Below are 19380 nucleotides of genomic sequence, written 5' to 3' on the forward strand. Positions count from 1 at the left end.
ACAGCATTCTTACATAATTCTTTAACCAAATAGTAGCTATGATTAAACTGTAGCTGTGCAAAGTCTTCCAGGCTACCTGTTTCATTCAATTTCCCCATTACATGTTCTTCAGTTATTTACCCTTCTCTTCCTTTCACTACTGTCGAATTCCAGTCCCTACACCATTAAATTCTGTCTCCATGAATTCTCTGAATAAAACTTTCTTTCAATCTCTTCAGCATCTGCAGAGCTAATTAGCATATAATCTTCCACTAAAGTGGTGTATGTTGCCTCCATGTCTACCTTGGCTATGATAAAATTTTTACCATGCTGTTCATAATAGCTTACCCTCATTTCTATTTTCTTAATCATTATTAGACCTACTCCTGCATTACCCCTACTTGATTTTTTATTTATAACCCTGTATTCACCTGACCAGAAATCATATTCTTCCTGCCACCACACTTCACAAATTCCCACTATAACTTCAACATATCCATTTCCATTTTTAAATTTTCTAACATACAAACCTGATTAACACCTCACTATTCAACTGGTAGAATGCCAGTTTCCTGACGATGACAACCTCTGAGTAGTCCCCACCCAAATATCTGAATGGTGGGCTATTTTACTTCCAGAATATTTTAACTAGGAATCTGCCATCATCGTTTGACGATATACTAGAGCTTCTTGCCCTCGGGGAAAATATTGGTTGTAGTTTCTCCTGCTTTCAGTCATCCCCAGTACCACCACAGCAAGGCCATGATGGCTAATGTTACAAGACCAAATTAGTCAATCACCCAGATGTTGCCCCTGCAACTATCGAAAAGGCTGTAATACCTTTTCAGGAACCATAGGTTTTCCAGCCTCTCCACAGAAACTTCTCCATTGTGGCTGTACCTATTGTAAAGCTACCTGTATTGTTGAGGTGTGAAAGCCCTCTGACCACAGTAAGGTCCATGGTTAATAGAGAAAGCCGTAGGTTAAGTCTCCTGTAAAGTTAGTGAAAATGAATCCAGGCAGGCACTGTGGGACAGCTGTGTGATCTCATATTATTGCTATTCCAGTGGATTCTGCAGGAATATGATAATATATTTCTTATGTCTTAAGCCTGAGTAGGAAGAGTGAAGTCAAGTTAGATCTGTTAGTGAAAAAATAAGAGGTTCACCACCACAAAAAAGGAAATTCATGTAGCTCTGGAGCAATAGAAGACAATTATTTTGTATTAAATTTAGAATTCAGACAGAATTAAAGAAAATCAAATTGACAGAGACTCTCACTTCATCACATAAGAATAAGCTAGGCTGCAGCTTTGTAGACTTATGCCATGGGGTTGAAAAGGCAGGTACCCTCTAAATGAGCCAGGGATGCTCTACACACCAGAGAGTGCTACCCATGTAGCTGACTGTGTGTGAGATACAAACAAGATTAATTCTTTCTATATTATTATTATTTATTATTATTAGCCAATTCTCCATCCAGTCCAAGAAATGATAGCTGTAGGAGACCCTGCCATATTAGTGTAAGATCCAAAGAAGTGCTCTACATAGATGAGACTATTAAAATAATAGTGATCAGCTGCTGAAATATTTGGAACAAGGTGCAAGAATTTAAAGCATTCCAAAAAAGCACTAGAGCTCATGTTATACTTATACAGAACCTGGTATAACCCAAAACTGACAGCAGTGAGATTTTTGGGGTGAATCTGGCTGTAGACATTAGACAATAAACTAAAATCCGTTGAGAAGGAAACTGAATTTGCATGCAAGATCATTTGGACTAGAGTTAGTATCAAGGGTGGACATCAACTTATAATTTGGTCCTTCTGTCAGCCAGCAGACTCACCCTAAACAGACTGATAACTGAAAACTTTAGAAAAAACCTCAGTTGTTAGTACATGTTTCCCTATCATGCTGTCATCATTAGATGACACTTTAATCATTCACAGATCGAGTGGAAAAATTCCAGTTTCTAAGTGGGGGATGTAATGAGACATCCTGCGAAACAATACTAAATATATTCTCTGAAAATTATTTAGAACAGATAGTTTGGAAACCCACTCATGATAGAAATATATTTTATAACTCTCTAGCATGAAATCCTCAATCCTGTCACAAATTTTCACAAGTTTTCAAAGGTAAATTAAAATGCCACTTTATTAAAATATGTACATACAGTGTTAAAGAATATCTTGAAGCTAAAAGCTAAAGTAGAGTTCTTATATGTAACCATACAAATATATTCAGTCTTTTCAGATAGCATACATTTATTTTCATGTATGCTATATACACTAATTAGCCAGAACACTAAAAACTATGACTATCTACCTAGTAGCTGGTATGTTCTCCTTTAGCATGGATAACAGTGATGACAGACCATGGCATGGAAGCAATGAGGCCTTGGTAGGTCGCTGGAGGGGACTGGCAACACATCTGCACACACATGTCACCTAATTCCCATTAGTTCTGGGGAAAGGGCAATGACTTCTGAGGCCTAATTCAGTCACATCCCAGATGTGTTCTATCAGGTTCAGATCTGATGAGTTGGGGGGAGGGGGGCCAGACATCAACTGGAACTCACCACTGTATTCCTCAAACCACTCTATCACATGCCTGGCCTTGTGACATGGCGCATTATCATGTTAAAAAATGCCACTGCCATTGGGAAATGTGATAGTCACGAAGCAGTTTATGTGCGCTGCAACCGGTGTATGATACTCTTTGGCCATCATGGTGCCTTACACAAGCTCCACTGGACCCCCAGATGCGTACATGAGTATTCCCCAGAGAATAATGAGTCTGCCACGAGCTTGTCTCCGTCCCACAGTACAGGTGTCAAGGAGCTGCTCCCCGAGTACATGACGTATTCATGCCCTCCCATCAGCATCACGAAGAAGTTATTGGGATTTATTAGACTATACAACACTCTGCTACTGCACCAACATCCAATGCTGATGGTCATGTGCCCATTTCAGACATAGCTGCCAATGTCATGGTGTGAACACTGGCACATACATTGTTCATCGGCTGTGGAGGCCCATCATGAGGAGTGGGTTCAGACACTCTTGTAATCTGCCCAGCATTAACATTTGATGTTGTTTGCCACCTGTCCTATTTTACCAGTCTGCCAAACCTATGACATCTGACATCTGTAATGAGGGGTGGCTGCCCAACCCCACAACGTCTGGATGTTATATGACGTCGGTTTCACCACATGTTAAAGACACTCACCACAGCACTCCTCGAATACCTGACAATTTGTGCAGTTTAGAAAATGCTCATCCTGAGCCTCCAGGCCATCACAGACTGCCCTCGGTCAAACTCAGATAGCACATGGACAGCACACTCACTGCTACTGCATGCACCGTGCACTTGTCTGACTAGCAGTCATTCCTCACCAGATCATTCTATGGCCTGGATGGGTTTATATTGATGGTAGGTCAATTGGACATAATTTTATGGCTGATGAGTGTACATCTGTATGTATTCATTGTTTTTAAGTAGGTGTTTTAAGGTAAATAATTAAACTATCTATTAATATATATTTCTGTAATTCCATGTAATATGCTAAAAAACATCTGTGTGTATAACAATGTTCTTATGTACCTATATTAAGATAATTATTGACTTTGTGGTGACCAGCACCAGTCAAGAGGAGAGGACTGACCAGAGAGATATAGCTGTTCTTTGAGATTGATTGTGTTTTTTACTCCTGTTCAAGTGACAGTGATGCGAGCTCTATTGTTTGGTACTACCAGTGTTTCTTCTTCTTCTTCTTTTTTTTAAGTGTGTTTATTTGCAAGTGTTGGAGTATTCCTTCTAGCTATTGGTGGCCAGGAACCTGGATATATCTCCAGTTATGATCCTGTTTTGTGTTTGGGTCTTCATCTAAAGTGCGCAGTTGCCATGGGAACCAGCACTGTGGATCGTATGGCCAACCATATGACAGACTACAAGTGGACATTTCAACCAAGGAGCACAGCAGCACACAATCCCTGCTACCACTCTTGCGAGTGACATGTCTCACCTGGATAATGGTTTTACAAGAGAAACAGACATAACATACATCCTATTTAGGTGGAAAGACTATGAAACACCTCATTCAAGCACATCTGAGCATCCACCTCAGGTAACATCACCAGTCATGGGAATTAGTAATGTCTGCTTTACAATCCCCGAGGAGCACTTTTCACAGTCCACGACCATACCTTGGCTTCTGCAGGTCAATATTCACAAGCCCAGCCCAAATTTTTACACACATCTGTTTTGCACAAGTTCACATTTAAACTGTTTAAACAAAATGCATTCCATTTTCTCCAATGATGCTGATTGTTGCTGCTGCGCCAGATAGCATGACTGGTGCTAGTCATGCATCTCACACAGTTTACCCCTCTGCTGGCTTCACAACACATTCAGTGATGTGGCACAGAACTGCAGACCTCTCTGTGCATGTGTGTGGTGTACTGACTAATGAGATCCATGTGCTGAAAATGTTAGAGCAGCAGACCTGTTACTGGGTTACAGATGGCATCTGTGACATGCAGGTCAAATTAGGCACCACGACTTGCAGCAATAAGGATGGGCACCAAGCTATTTTCAATTTCATCAGTTCTACAGATGGAGAATGTTCGTTATTGATCCAGGACATCTCAACAAATCTCTCGTATTTAATTGGCACAGGAGCAGACTTGAGTGTGATATCCATGTCCTATGATACTGGCCATACCTTGCTGGTGAAACTATCCTTACTTGTGGCTAACAAGATGGATATGAGGCTCCATGGTGCAATGAAATTGCAAAGTCAGCTCATACCAGATGTATACTTTCCATCAACCTTTCACATGGCTGACATAGATGACACAATTATAGGAATAGATCTCTTGTGATTTCATGTGTCCTCCATTGATCTGCATTTACAAACCTTAATTCACCATCAAACCAAGAGTCACATCCGTACTCACTGAACAAGCATCTCTATAAGAGCAGTTGGTTGTCTTGTGCACATGCCTTGTGATGGAACACACTGAAGTCAACACTATCTTTGTAAGAAAAGCCAAGACACAACAACTAATCAACACTGCTTCAAGAGATCTGCTTTGAGCTCACCACTGTGGGTGTCCCCCAGTCATCTTATACTCAATAAAGACAGTTCTTAGCGACTGTGTGATGACTACAGGTGCTTTAATGCTAGAACTATCATTGCTTATTATCATATTCAAGATATACAGGACTTTGCACAACTTCTTAACAGTGCATGGGTCTTTAGTGTGACTGACTGTCATAAAGCATACTTATAGATAACACATGTTTCCAAGAGACATTCCTAAAATGGAACTGATCACCCCTTTCAGCTTGTTTGAGTTCTGTTTCATGACTTATGGACTCAATGATGTGGAACACATGGAAATGGTTCATTGACTCAGTCTTGTACAAGATGCCTTTTTGCCGTACAAATCTGGATGATATTTTAATCTCTTCCACCTCGATAAAGAATCATAAATCACACCTCCAGCAAGTCGTACAAGCTTTGAAGGGCAATGGGGTGGAAATCAAGCATGAAAAATCTCAGTTATATGAATGACATTCCTGGGACAGACAGTAGATGCTGATGGCATCCAGCTGCTATTCAAGTGGATTTATGTCTTCCATAACCTATGTAGTCCTACAACATTCAAAGAATTGAATTGTTTCCGCAACTATAAACTTTTATAGATGACAGCTACCCATGGCCATGTTAATTCAGGCTGTACTAATGGGTACCTTAGCAGGTAAGCAAACACCTTACTCATGAAAGGTTCAGTGGACAGACAACATGATTCAAGCCTTCAAGGTGCTCAGAGTCACTTTAGTATATGCCATTACACTCAAACACCCCCATCCAGACATGTGCATCTCTATTACCACAGATGCTAGTCATTCTGCAGTCAGCACTGTTTTACAATGAGTCAGTGATTCCAACCAACTTTTATGATTCTTTTCTAAGAAACCACTTAGTTTGCAATTTAAGTGGTCTGCATTCAAACAGGAGCTGTTCACAATATATGAGGTTGTGAAGTACTCCTGGGATAACATTGAAGGCACAGAAGTCACCATATACACCAGTCACATGCCCCTCACAGATGCCATCCATAACCCACAGCATATCTGTTGCCCCGCCGTTCTCAGCACACGGATCTCATTAGTCAGTACACCACAGACATCAGACATGTTAAAGAAACAGAAAATATGGTGGTGCATTACTTATCTAAGGTTTTAGCAATTACTTACAAATGGAATTAAAAGAGTTGGCTTGCTTACAGCAAGAAGACAGGGCAGTGCAGACCTTGTTACATGTCACATCCACAGACCTTACTATAGTTACATAATGGTCCCCAAGGCTGCCAGTCCCATAATTTGTGACATCTCTTTGGGTAATTGCATCCCATTGTCTCAGATGCTATGCGAAGAGGAATCTTCTCATTAGTACATGATCTGGCACTCCCTGGTATTAAAGCAGCAACACATTTGATTACAGAACATTTTGTCTGGTTGGGCGTTAGGAGGTACTGCCAGGCATGGTCACACACATGCACCTTATGCCAAAAAATAAGGTTGGGCATCATAATTAGCCAGCATTAGAAAACTCTGATGTTCAAAAAGGATGCAGAACACACGTCTATCTTGACATTATTGGCCCTCTGCCACTGCCTGAGAGCTACAGATATGTAATGTTGACTATTGATAGAAGTATGCAATGGGTGGAGGCCATGCCCCTTGGAGAGATATTTCTGGCAATTCTGTAGCTTTTATTAACATGTGGACCATGAGATTTGGTGTCCATATTCATTCACAGCCAGCTAGGGTCAGCAGTTCAAGTCCCAGCTGTTTGAAAAACTATACTCCTTGTGCAGCATGACTAAATTCCATACCACCACTTATGACCCACAGAGCAACAGAATTGTAGAATGATGGTACTGTATGTTAAAGACAACACTCATGTATCACAAGGAGCCGTGGACTTGAGCTAAACTGGATACTACTAGGAATCTGTGTCATGCATAAGAATGATCTTAAGGCTTCACTGGCAGAAGTACTTTGTAGGGAACAATTCGCTCTCCCAACCGAGTTTGTCAGTGACTCATCAACCACGCCTTCAGCCAAATTACCGGCATTGGTTGGAAAGTTTTAATGCCATATTTCCAGACTGCACATGCCTCTACCCTACCTACATTCAGCTTCGCAAACATTCATCCACAACACACTAGCTAACTGCAAATTCATTATGCTCAGAGTTTACTTGATCAGGCCAGCTGTGTAGCCATCTTACTTTGGTCCACGCCATGTCCTGGCCAGGTCCAACAACACAGTGGACATCATACTGAACAATAAATGCCAGAGTATTTCTATAAACAGGGTGAAGTGTGTGTGGAAATTAAACAATGTCGGTCCAGCAGATATACCTTTTACACAGTCAGCGAAATGTGAAGCTCTTTCAGACTCGTGATTCCATCCTTCTTCTCAGTGCGACCTCCTTTCTAGTACAAACCTCACCCACTACAGCACAAACTACCATCAAACCTTGGATTGGTGACAGCTTACCAGGAAAGCATGCAGACCATTCACCACTGTAAGCATCAGATGTGATGTTTAGCATTAACATCTTCCATCATTGTGCAGCACACCGACAATTCACCTGCATGACAACACTCTCTCCATGTTCTCTAAGCCTATGCATGACTGACAACGGTACGACACCACATGTAATGTTCCTATGCTTATTTGAGATCCCACTGAATGTGGGTGATGCCAACATCAATGCCAGGATCGAGGGCAATGGACCTCAATGGGATCCCTTCCATCTCCTTGCCCCTGTGTCTGCATTACCAGAGAAGGGGGGGGGGGGGGGGGGGAGTGTTGTCCTCTGTGGCACCCACCACCAATTGAGATGAGAGGATCAGCCAGGGAGATGTAGAAGTTCTTTGAGACTGATTGTTTTTGGTACTCTTGTTCCAGTCGCAGTGATGTAAGATCTATTGTTCTGTATTAGCAGTGATTATTTTGTAATTAAAGTGTGTTTATGCACAAGTAGTGAATTCCTGGGTAGTGATGGCCAGTAACCCGGATATACCGACAGCTTTATTGATATATTTATGTAATTGCGTGATTTTCAAACTTTTAACTGTGAAATTTTTAAACTCCATGTAAACGTGACATGTCTGATACTATTGTACTGAATGATCGACTGACAAATAAAACTGTTACTATTAATACTAGAGAACTCCATATGTTATCTTGAATGGAGAGTAATCAACAGATACAGAAGTAATTTCAAGTGTGCCTCAGGTTATGTGCTGAGACTTCTGCTATATGTCATATGCTAATAAACTGGCAGATAATAATACCAGTAAATTCAGACTTGTTGTTCATGTTGTGTTTATCTGCAATGAAGTACTACCCAAAAAATATGCACAGATATTCTGCCAGATCTTTACAAGATTTCAAAGTTGTGCAAAGATTGTCGGCTTGCTCTAAATGTTTAGAAATGTAAAATTGTGCACTTAACAAAATCTGAAAATGTTATAGCCCATTTGCAGATGCTAATCAAAAGTCATGGTGTAATATAAAGAATTTAATGAGTAAAGCTTACAACTCACCAAATAGTACAGGAGCTCAGACATCAAAAGATACAGAAACAAGACTGAGAACTTTGCTAGATTTTGGATGAATCTTTTTTCAAGAGCTATAGAGTACACATACATACACACAAAAACATACCTGTATCACTAAATTGTCCCAGGAGACTTCATTGTGCCAGTACTGCAGCCTGTCTCTGAAGGCCTTAGCAAGACCCTCAACAAACTGGCTGAGCAATTGACTGCCACTGCAGATGTGACATCCATGGTTGGCCAGATTAAATGGAAGTGACTTTTTTGGTGTGAAACAGATGGCAGCTATCAAAATGCAGGTAATTTTGATAGGGAACAGGCTTGGTTTGGAGAGAGGTTTGAATGGAGCAATTAGAGGTGTGGAGTTTTATGTCAAACCAATTGCCTGCAGCCTAGCTTCCCATATTAATGACACAAACAAGTTCCTTGACTATCAACCATCCAATATTATTACCACCTGGATTCCTATTGAATCCATTTTCCTACACATCACCCTCCATCGTGCCAATGACATTGCCGCAATGGAAAGGTAACTCAGCCAATGTCCTACCAGCTCCAAACTCACCATCTCATTCCTTGTGAACCGGACTATATTGCTGACCACTAAATTGCATCATCATGAAGACAGCATGAAACAAATGCCAAATTTTTATGAACTGCTGTATGTGCTTGGATATGCAAATGATTAGTATTTTAAAACAACTACACAAAATAGGTACATGTAATACCACATTTTTCAGTATATGAGGAAATATTTGAGAGCAAAGAAAGGTGCAACAACTGTGATGCACTCTGTGTCAACACAGGACAAAGGAGTGTCTCCATTTTCTCTTTTCAAATGAGTCCCAGTTTTGCATAGAGCATCACAATATATGTATCCATGTGTAGAAGTACGAAGGAGAGTGAACAATGCTATGTGCACTGCATGCATTATCATCATACAGATCCAGTGCCTGGTTTGATGGTATGGGATGCCACTGGGTACAGAACACTGTCACACCTTGTTCTCCCCTACATCTGATATTACACTTCGGATGCGTTCATTCTGTGTCAGTTTCCTATTGCTTCATTTGATGTCCTGACCTATTTCAAAACAGAGAGTATTCAGTCATTGCCCTGGCCAGCATGTTCTCTAGATCTCTCACCCCTAGAGACATCTGGTCATGGGTTGCCATCATTCACCAACCACTCTGATTGATAAACACTGCTGCAGAGTAGAAGCAGTGAGAATGCCATACCTGTATCTGCCATCCCAGCTTAGTGGAAGTCAGTGCCTGCCAGGTTAGAACTATTGTTACTGCCATATTTGGTAGCTCTGTGTACCTACAAATCCCCTACAAACTTTACAATGTGACCTTTCTACTATACTGTATTTGCACAAAAGTAAAATTTTGTTTTTTGCCATCCACCCTGATGTTGCAGTTTTAAATGTTCACTTACATTACCCTACAGCTGGAAAGACTATGTACATACATCAATAAAAATTTTGCGTCAGCTCAGTTCTGAGAGTTCCGGAACCTGTACAAAAAATTGGAATAGAGATCAACATAAACATCATATCTGCCCTTTTTGTTCCTTATGAAAACCACACATTCCATGTTGTACCACCATATAGTGAGACCTTCAGAGGTGGTGGTCCAGATTGTTGTACACTCCGGTACCTTTAATATCCAGTAGCACATCCTCTTGCAATGATGCATGCCTGTATTCATCATGGCACATTATCCACAAGTTCATCAAGGCACTGTTGGTCCAGATTGTTCCACTCCTCAATGGCAACTCAGCGTAGATCCCTCAGAGTGGTTGGTGGGTCATGTCGTCCATAAACAGCCCTTTTCAATCTATCCCAGTCATGTTTAAAAGGGTTCGTGTCTGGAGAACATGCTGTCCACTCTAGTCGAGCGATGTCACTATCCTGAAGGAAGTCATTCACAAGATGTGCATCATGGGTGCATGAATTTTCATCCATGAAGACGAATGTCTCACCAATATGCTGCACATATGGTTGAACCATCAGTCGGAGGATGGAATTCATGTATCACACAGCCGTTATGGCTCCTTCCATGACCATGAGCGGTATATGTCAGCCCCACTTAATGGCACCCCAACACAGCAGGGAGCCTCCACCTTGCTGCACTCTCTGGAGAGTGTGTCTAAGGCATTCAGCCTGACTGGGTTGCTTCCAAACATGTCTCCAACGATTGTCTTGTTGAAGGCATATGCGACACTCATTGGTGAAGAGAACATGATGCCAATCCTGAGCAGTCCACTTAGCATGTATCTCCTTGGTGTCCGAACAACACTTCCCTTGTTGAGAGCACTTCATGGCACAAAGTAACAATGTGGACACAATCAAATGACAGTATTGACTGACAAGGCATGGTTGAACTACAGACGTGTTGTGTACCTCCTAGCTGGTGGAATGACTGGAACTGATTGGCTGTCAAACCCCCTCCATCTAATAGGCATTACTCATGCATGGTTTTTTACATCTTTGTGCAGGTTTAGTGACATCTCTAAACAGTAAAAGGGACTGTCTGCGATACAATATCCACAATCAATGTCTATCTTCCGGTCTGGGAACTGGGGTGATGCAAAACCTTTTTTGGTGTGTGTATTTGTAAAAAAACATTTTCAAAGTTCAAGATGGTTTGTTTCCTTAAAACTGCTATTGTAAGACCTCTTCAAACACTCCAAAAATTTGGTCATATGTTGATGCTGTCAGTGGCACATACCTTTGTGTGGAGGAAGTCCCTGTTGACAAGACAGTGGTCAAAATAAGAGACAGTGAAAGAAAATGTTAAGTGGTGAACATTGCCACCATTCAAGTGACATGCATCTGCTAAAAATTGGTGTAGTAATTGGTTTTAGAGGTGTTAAACAGCAATTTAAATCACTAATATTCAGCACAGTCTCAAGAGTCTACATTTACATACAGCACATGTACATCAGTCCTCTACAAAGTGCCGTGAAGGGCATAGCAAAGGGTAATTCCCACTGTATCATTTATTAGGAGATTTTCCTCTTCCATTCATATTTGGGCCATAGGTCGAATGGAATCATGTCAGGCTCTGTACAGCATCTGTGAGTTTATTAGATCCACTGTTAATGATAATCTAGTGCATAAATCTTAAACAGATAATTGTTCTCAATAGCACATGTCACTTACATCTACAAATAGGTTTATCATCCTATATAACTCACTAAAATTCTAAGATCAAACACAATATAACATTACAAAATTAAATGTGGAATTATGGAATGGAAATAAGTTAAATATGACAGCGTTATTTATTTTTATGTGACCCTATGTCCAACAGGATCCATAATGCACATAATATAAGGGCAATCAAATTAAAATGAGGCAGATGGAAGAAAAGTAAACTGTTTATTATTTCAAAGGTAATAACTATAATTTAATACATTTATCCCACTGTGATACAAGACAGTCACTGCCTCATGGAAAAATATTTACAGTAGCACATGATTGTACCCAGGCATGTACCTCTTCATCAGAAGCAAATCGACAGCCATTAATGGCTTTCTTCAGGGCTCCAAATATAAGCAAATTGTGTAGGGAGAGATCAGGAGATCAGAGCTGAGTGGAGGCTGTGTAATGGCTTCCCAGCAAAACGTCTGCAGAGTACTTGAAACAATGTTGGCAATATGTGATCCCACACATTACCAACCACTTCTAGCTCTGCACCCTTATATCTGAAGCATATTCTGGGCAGAAATCACTTATAAGCTTTGAACTGTATACTATAAATACATTGAGATTGTTTTCAGAGTTTAATGACTACGAGTTAGTTAAGGATCATTTATTAATTTTCATGAAAACTTTATCAGTCATTTCTAAAACTGCACTAGAATTGCCATCTATGAAGTAGACCAGTAACAGGCTGGGTAAATCATTTCAAAGGTGAGAGGAAGGTAACAGCATAATAGCTCAGATTGCACCATGCCTAGTAAAGCACTGTGGTGTTCAAACCAATCTTCAGGTGATGACAACTTTATGTTTACTATCACCAAAAGACCCTCAGCATTAGGCAAACTGATCATTTCTTTGAGTGTCTAGTATTTACTTATTTAATTTTAATTTATTTTATGTGAAATTTTATTGCACCATTATTAACTGATCATAAACATTCATAGAATACATGCAGAAAGAGTCACAGGGCTATTTCACAATATATCTTCCCATACTTTTGCTCCTTTAACAAGTTACATCTCTTCTTCTCAGACAATTCCTTTGTAACTCAATACACACATATGAATGGTGCAACAATAATGTAATTACACTGACCAGCATATTTAAAGTAGTATATCACATGATTTGAATCTGCTTTGGGTGTTTTCTTGTGGGTAGATGAAATGTACATATTTTATAATTACACAATTAGTAAGAAAGGGCTTGTACAAAATTTTCATTTTTAGGTATAGCTAAGAAGTCAGCGGTTGACAATATTCCATATACAATACTAACATATTCAACTGGAAGCAATCTTGCATTTAATTATACTGTTGTAAATGGAACTGAAGTAATTCGTGACAACCCTGAAAACCATGATTACACAAGTTTTGATTACCACCAGCAGGCAGCAATTTTAACAGATGAAGCATCACATGGAGGAGGAGATGTTACTTTATATGCAGCTGGTAAGTTAATCATTATCATGAATTAACCACACCTTTTTGTCTTTTTGTTTATCTTTTCCAGTGTTCAAAGTCACATGCTGGTCACGGTCATTTTGGAAATGGAATTATTTTTCTATTCTCTGCAAGTCCCAGCTACTGTTGTTCAATGACGCCCTCTCATGAGCAAGAGAATATTTTGTTGTGTATAAAAGCAGTTTTAGATAACTTGCTTAACAGTCTTGATTATTATTATTATTATTATTATTATTATTATTATTATTATTATTATTATTTGTCATTTCCTTCAATAGAACAAAAATAGTTGACACCTTTATGACTACATTTTGTTATTCTGGAAAACAAATGTTAGGTAATTAAAGGTACAATATATTCCAAAATAGGGCTTTCAGAATCAGTTTCACTCATATTATTAAAGCACATTCAGCAAAAGAAGTAAAATATTATTTATAAAATGGCCATAGATCGCGGCAGCAAAGCATGATATAAGATAACTATATAAAATATATGAATGATTTAAGATAACTACCAAATACAACACCAAAAGACAGTCTTCCCCTCCTATCCACTTTAGGCTCAAGAGAAACTCTGCAAAGATCATCTTTTACAACACCTGATGCATCAGGTACATTAAGACAAACAAAAAAGACTGTTTGATTCCAGTTTTCAGTGCCATTTTCTCAAGAATTTAATTTCATCTTCACTGCTCAGTAGTCCAACAAAATATTTTATAGTTTTCTTCCCAGCAAACAGAAGGACATATTTCCCTTTATGCACAGTTTTGTACATTATATAAGTGCCTGTCAGCTTGTTGCTCTGCTTCATGTTCTTCAGTTAAGTACTGTCAATAACTCTCTTGCTCTCCACTGTCACCACTAGCACTTAGTTTATACGGAATGTCATCATTCAGCTGATTATCATTTATGTATTATTCTGAAATTCTCCTATCCTTTCTTTTTTCCATCTTATGAAGAGCAAGGTATATGCAGCTGTTTTGATAGATGACCGTCTCCCATAACAAAACTAGATGTTGGCATGAGGAAGCTTGTGCCTGATCAGTGAAATTGATCAGTAGTAGATTGGCACAGTTTTTCAGGTGGTTTCCTTGTTATATGCTTGTCCAGGAGAAGAATATCACTATCCAGAAATCTAATTTGCAGAAGATGTGACTTCAACTAGAGTCAATGTTTGTCTTAATAAGGGAGGGAAAACATTTTTTTGGTAAATTGTTATTTATCCCTGATTTTGTTCTCTATTTTGCTATTGACTTTCAAAGTCTAAGTGCAATTAAGAGATAAGCAGACAAAGCAAATATTATTATCATTAGCAGCTTTCATGACTTTAACTGAAAAATACTTGAGAGATTATCTCTGATAATCACCTCTGGACCAGTATGTCCTTTAGCATGAGGCAAGTGCACAGTGAAGAATTGCCCATCAAACCAACTGTTTGAAGGACCACATATTTTTTGACTTATGGACAACATATACCAGCAGTAAAGTACCTGTAGCTGTGCAACAGAATGTGACAGAGATTGCAGTTTGGGAGTGTTTCATTACCTTATCAGGATAATTATTGCTACATTTAATAAGTGCAGTCTTACATTCTGAGTCACCAGACAAGTTCTTTTCATCAACATTTGTAATGCATTCTGTTGGTACACCATCCATTGACCTTTTAGGTTTTCAAAATATTTATCAACAAATTCTCTAGTAAGAGACCCTCTGTCTGGATTTATGTTGCCACATTGCCTCATTGATAACAATGCCTTGTGACTATTACCAATGAATTACCCCACTCCTTGCCAGGAATATTGATAGGCCTAAAGGTTGCTCCTATCCATCTCATTCTGTCCACCATCATTTTAATTGTTAACGTTATGTCCAACAAGACTAATGGGAAACCTCAGGCACCTATTTGAATCACACAATCACTTTTCTTCATCAGCAGTAAAAATTGTTTGTCTGCCAGTTTTTATGTTTATTTTTCATTTTGCTAGATTGAGCTCCTTCAAATATTTTAAAAATTTGTGAAGCCTTGGTTAGTGGCATCTTATTTTCATGAATTTACTTAAAACTTTCTCAAGATTAGTTATCAAGTAGTTTCCATAAATTCAAGAACCAGAAACACTCACGCATGCTCTCACCATATCTGCAAAAGTGGAAACAACAATTGTAATCAATTACAAGATACTGATATGTGCTGTAATTACATATAACTTCATAAATAGATAAATCAGAATAACACTGCGCGCCATGTGTAATAATTACTACCACCAATCAGCTGATCTGACAGAGAGCATAGATACCAGCAGGACATCAGTATTCAAAGTCATCTCGTGAAAGACAAACCTCCTAATTTTTATTCAACTGCAACACCAATGAATAAAGTAAACGGTTTTCAGTACAATTAAATTTAGGTGGCCACTTTGTCATTAAAGGCTCATTAATCATTTTTGGTACTGAATTGCTTTGTAGGTTCAAGGTTAGATTTTTTTAATGTCATTTTGACACTTACATTATTTGAAAGAATTGATTATTTGCTATTTTAAAAGCTTGTGTTTTTAATTTGTTATCCCATTAACTGAGGGCAACAATGAATTTAAAAAGATGCCAAATTACTGTTAGGGGAAAAAACACTTGATGGAATTTTCTGCGCCCCATAAAAAGGCCTCTACTTCTGATGAAGGAACAGCCAATTTGAAAAGTTGAAGATTAGTATGTAGTTCATTGTTGCTTCCAGCTTTGGCATATGATAAGAAGACATTTCCACACGACTATTGTGCTTTAAATCTCTGTTTTTTTTGTTTTTTGTTGTTTTTTTTTTTTTTAATAAGATTTTATGTCTTGAAATTGTTTGCTGAACTTAGAATTTATATTTTTGATTAATCTCCATGGATCACCAACAAAAAATATTATTTTTTTTTCCTGTTTTCCTCTTAGGGCCAATGGCTCACCTCTTCCATACTTCCCATGAACAACACTACGTTGCACACGTCATGGGTTATGCAGCACGAATTGGACCATATGCTGACATTCCACACAATCGTGGTGTATCAAATTTGAAATTGAATGCAGCACTGATGGTTGTCACATACCTAATTCAATCTAGATTCTGTTTAATGTTGATAAATTTTAATTCTGAATGAAAGTAATAAATAAGATTTTAATTGTTAAAATATTCCAATTCTCTACTTTTTTATTTTATTGTTCCTTTTAATTGTAATAAACGGTTCCTGAGCAGACATTAAGCATCTTCTGTTAAGAAATATTTCCTATTACTAATGGTAAGTTGTTTCTTCTGGTACTTGGTAATTAATGTGTACAGCACAAACTTTCATTCCTGTATTTTTATTTCCAAATTGTAAAATATATCTATTATGAACCTTAAGAATATCCTCACCATTACTTCTCTTCATATGAAACATTTTGTATTGTAGGTTACAGTGTAGCTACAGTAACCTCTTGCAGAAAAAATAATTGGGAGATATCAGACAGGCTTTACATTTGGCAAATCAATTACTGGCCAAATATTCACAGAAAAACGAAAGGAATACAATATACACACATCAAAAAAAGGTTTTCATCACCCCGGTTCCGAGAACTCCTGAAGATAGATGTTGACTGTGGATATTGTATTACAGACACAGTCCCTTTGACTGTTCAGAGATGTCACTAAACCTGCCCAAAGATGTAAACAAACATGGATGAGCTGTGCCTATTAGATGGAGGGGGTCCGTAGTCTGTAGTTCAATCATGCCTAGATGGTGAATACCTCAGTTCGATCGGTCTGCATTGTTACTTTGTGCCAGGAAGAGCTCTCAACAAGGGAAGTGTCCAGGAGTCTCACGGTGAACCGAAGCAATGTTGTTCGGACATGGGGGTGATACAGAGAGACAGGAAATATCAATGACATGCCTCGCTTAGGCCGCCTGAGGGCTACTACTGCAGTGGATGACCGCTACCTATTGATTATGGCTCGGAGGAATGCTGACAGCAACACCACCATGTTGAACAATGCTTTTGGTGCAGCCACAGGACGTCGTGTTATGACTCAAACTGTGTGCAGTAGGCTTCGTGATGCCCAACTTCACTTCCAATGTCCATGGCAAGGTCCATCCTTGCAAACATGACTCCCTGCAGTGTGGTTCAGATGGGCCCAACAACATGCTGAATGGACCGCTCAGGATTGGTATCACATTCTCTTCCCTAATGAGTGTCGTATATGCCTTCAACCAGACAATGGTGTTTGGAGGCAATCCAGTCAGCCTGAACGCCTTAGACACACTGTCCAGTGAGTGCAGCAAGGTGGAGGTTCACTGCTGTTTTGGTGTGCCATTATGTGGGGTCGACGTATGCCACTGGTGGTCATGGAAGGTGCCATAGTGGCTGTACAATACATGCATGTCATCCTCCGACGGATAGTGCGACCATATTGGCAGCATATCGGCGAGGCATTCGTCTTCATGGAGACAATTTGCTCCCCCATGGTGCACATCTTGAGAATAACTTCCTTCAGGATAAACGACACCACTAGACTAGAGTGGACAGCATGTTCTCCAGACGTGAACCCAATGGAACATGCCTGGGATAAATTGAAAAGGGCTGTTTATGGATCACGTGACCCATCAACTACTCTGAGGGATCTATGCCAAATTGCTGTCGAGGAGAGGGACCATCTGGACCAACAGTGCATTGATGAACTTGTGGGTAGTATGTCACGATTAATACAGGCACGTGTCAATGCAAGAGGACACGCTATTACGTATTAGAGGTACCAGTCTGTACAGCAATATGGACCACCACCTATGAAGGTCTCACTGTATGGCGGTAGAACATGCAATGTGTGATTTTCATGAGAAACAAAACGGACAGAAATGATGTTTATGTTGATCTCTATTCCAATTTTCTGTACAGCTTCCGGAACTCTTGGAAATGAGGCAATGCAAACCTTTTTTATGTGTGTGTAGAAATACATCAAGTATTTGTTGACTCTGAAGCAGCATATGACACCGTAAAAATAAATAAGTTTATTGAAGCCATGAATGAATTGGGCATATCACAGCAGATAATGTAAATAGCACATTATTGCAATAAATGCTCAAAATGATATCCGTCAACATCAGTGCATTTGGCAATACGTGTAACGACATTCCTCTCAACAGCGAGTAGTTCGCCTTCTGAATGTTCGCACATATATTGACAATGCGCTGACACATATTGTCAGGCGTTGTCAGTGGATTATGATAGCAAATATCCTTCAACTTTCCCCACAGAAAGAAATCCAGGGACGTCAGATCCGGTGAACGTGTGGGCCGTGGTATGGTGTTTCGACGACCAATGCACCTGTCATGAAATATGCTATTCAATACCGCTTCAACCGCTCGGAAGCTATGAGCTGGACATCCATCATGTTGGAAGTACATCGCCATTCTGTTATGCAGTGAAACATCTTGTAGTAACATTGGTAGAACATTACGTAGGAAATCAGCATAAATTGCACCATTTAGACTGCCATCGATAAAATGGGGGCCAATTATCCTTCCTCCCATAATGCCGTACCATACATTAACCCGCCAAGGTCGCTGATGTTCTATTTGGCTGGCCGAAGTGGACGAGCGGTTCTAGGCACTTCAGGCTGGAACCGCGCGACCGCTATGGTCGCAGGTTCGAATCCTGCCTTGGGCATGGATGTGTGCGATGTCCTTCGGTTAATTAGGTTTAAGTAGTTCTAAGTTGAAAGGGACTGATGACCTCAGCAGTTAAGTCCCATAGTGCTCAGAGCCATTTGAACCATTTGATATTCTACTTATCGCAGCCATTGTGGATTTTCCGTTGCCCAATAGTGCGTATTATGCTGGTTTACGTTACCGCTGTTAATGAATGACACTTCGTCGCTAAATAGAACGCGTGCAGGAAATCTGTCATCGTCCCGTAGTTTCTCTTGTGCCCAGTGGCAGAACTGTACACGACGTTCAAAGTCATCGCTATGCAATTCCTGGTGCATAGAAACATGGTGCAGGTGCAATCGATGTTGATGTAGCATTCTCAACACCGACGTTTTTGAGATTCCCGATTGTCGTGCAGTTTGTCTGCTACTGA

General features: G+C 39.6%; 1 protein-coding gene across 1 annotated transcript in view; it reads left to right on the top strand.

The window, feature by feature from the left end:
* LOC126299100 (alkaline phosphatase-like) overlaps positions 1-16525 on the top strand; it is a 233252-nt gene extending 216727 nt beyond the window's left edge. Inside the window, exons 8-9 of the mRNA XM_049990774.1 lie at positions 13061-13282; positions 16222-16525. Of these exons, the coding sequence (XP_049846731.1) occupies positions 13061-13282; positions 16222-16427 (428 nt within the window). The 3' untranslated portion in view covers positions 16428-16525. The remainder of the gene's footprint in view (positions 1-13060; positions 13283-16221) is intronic.
* Positions 16526-19380: the final 2855 nt, after the last annotated feature.

The sequence above is a fragment of the Schistocerca gregaria genome, chromosome X, assembly GCF_023897955.1.
Source record: "Schistocerca gregaria isolate iqSchGreg1 chromosome X, iqSchGreg1.2, whole genome shotgun sequence".
In the NCBI taxonomy this organism is placed as follows: Eukaryota; Metazoa; Arthropoda; class Insecta; order Orthoptera; family Acrididae; genus Schistocerca; species Schistocerca gregaria.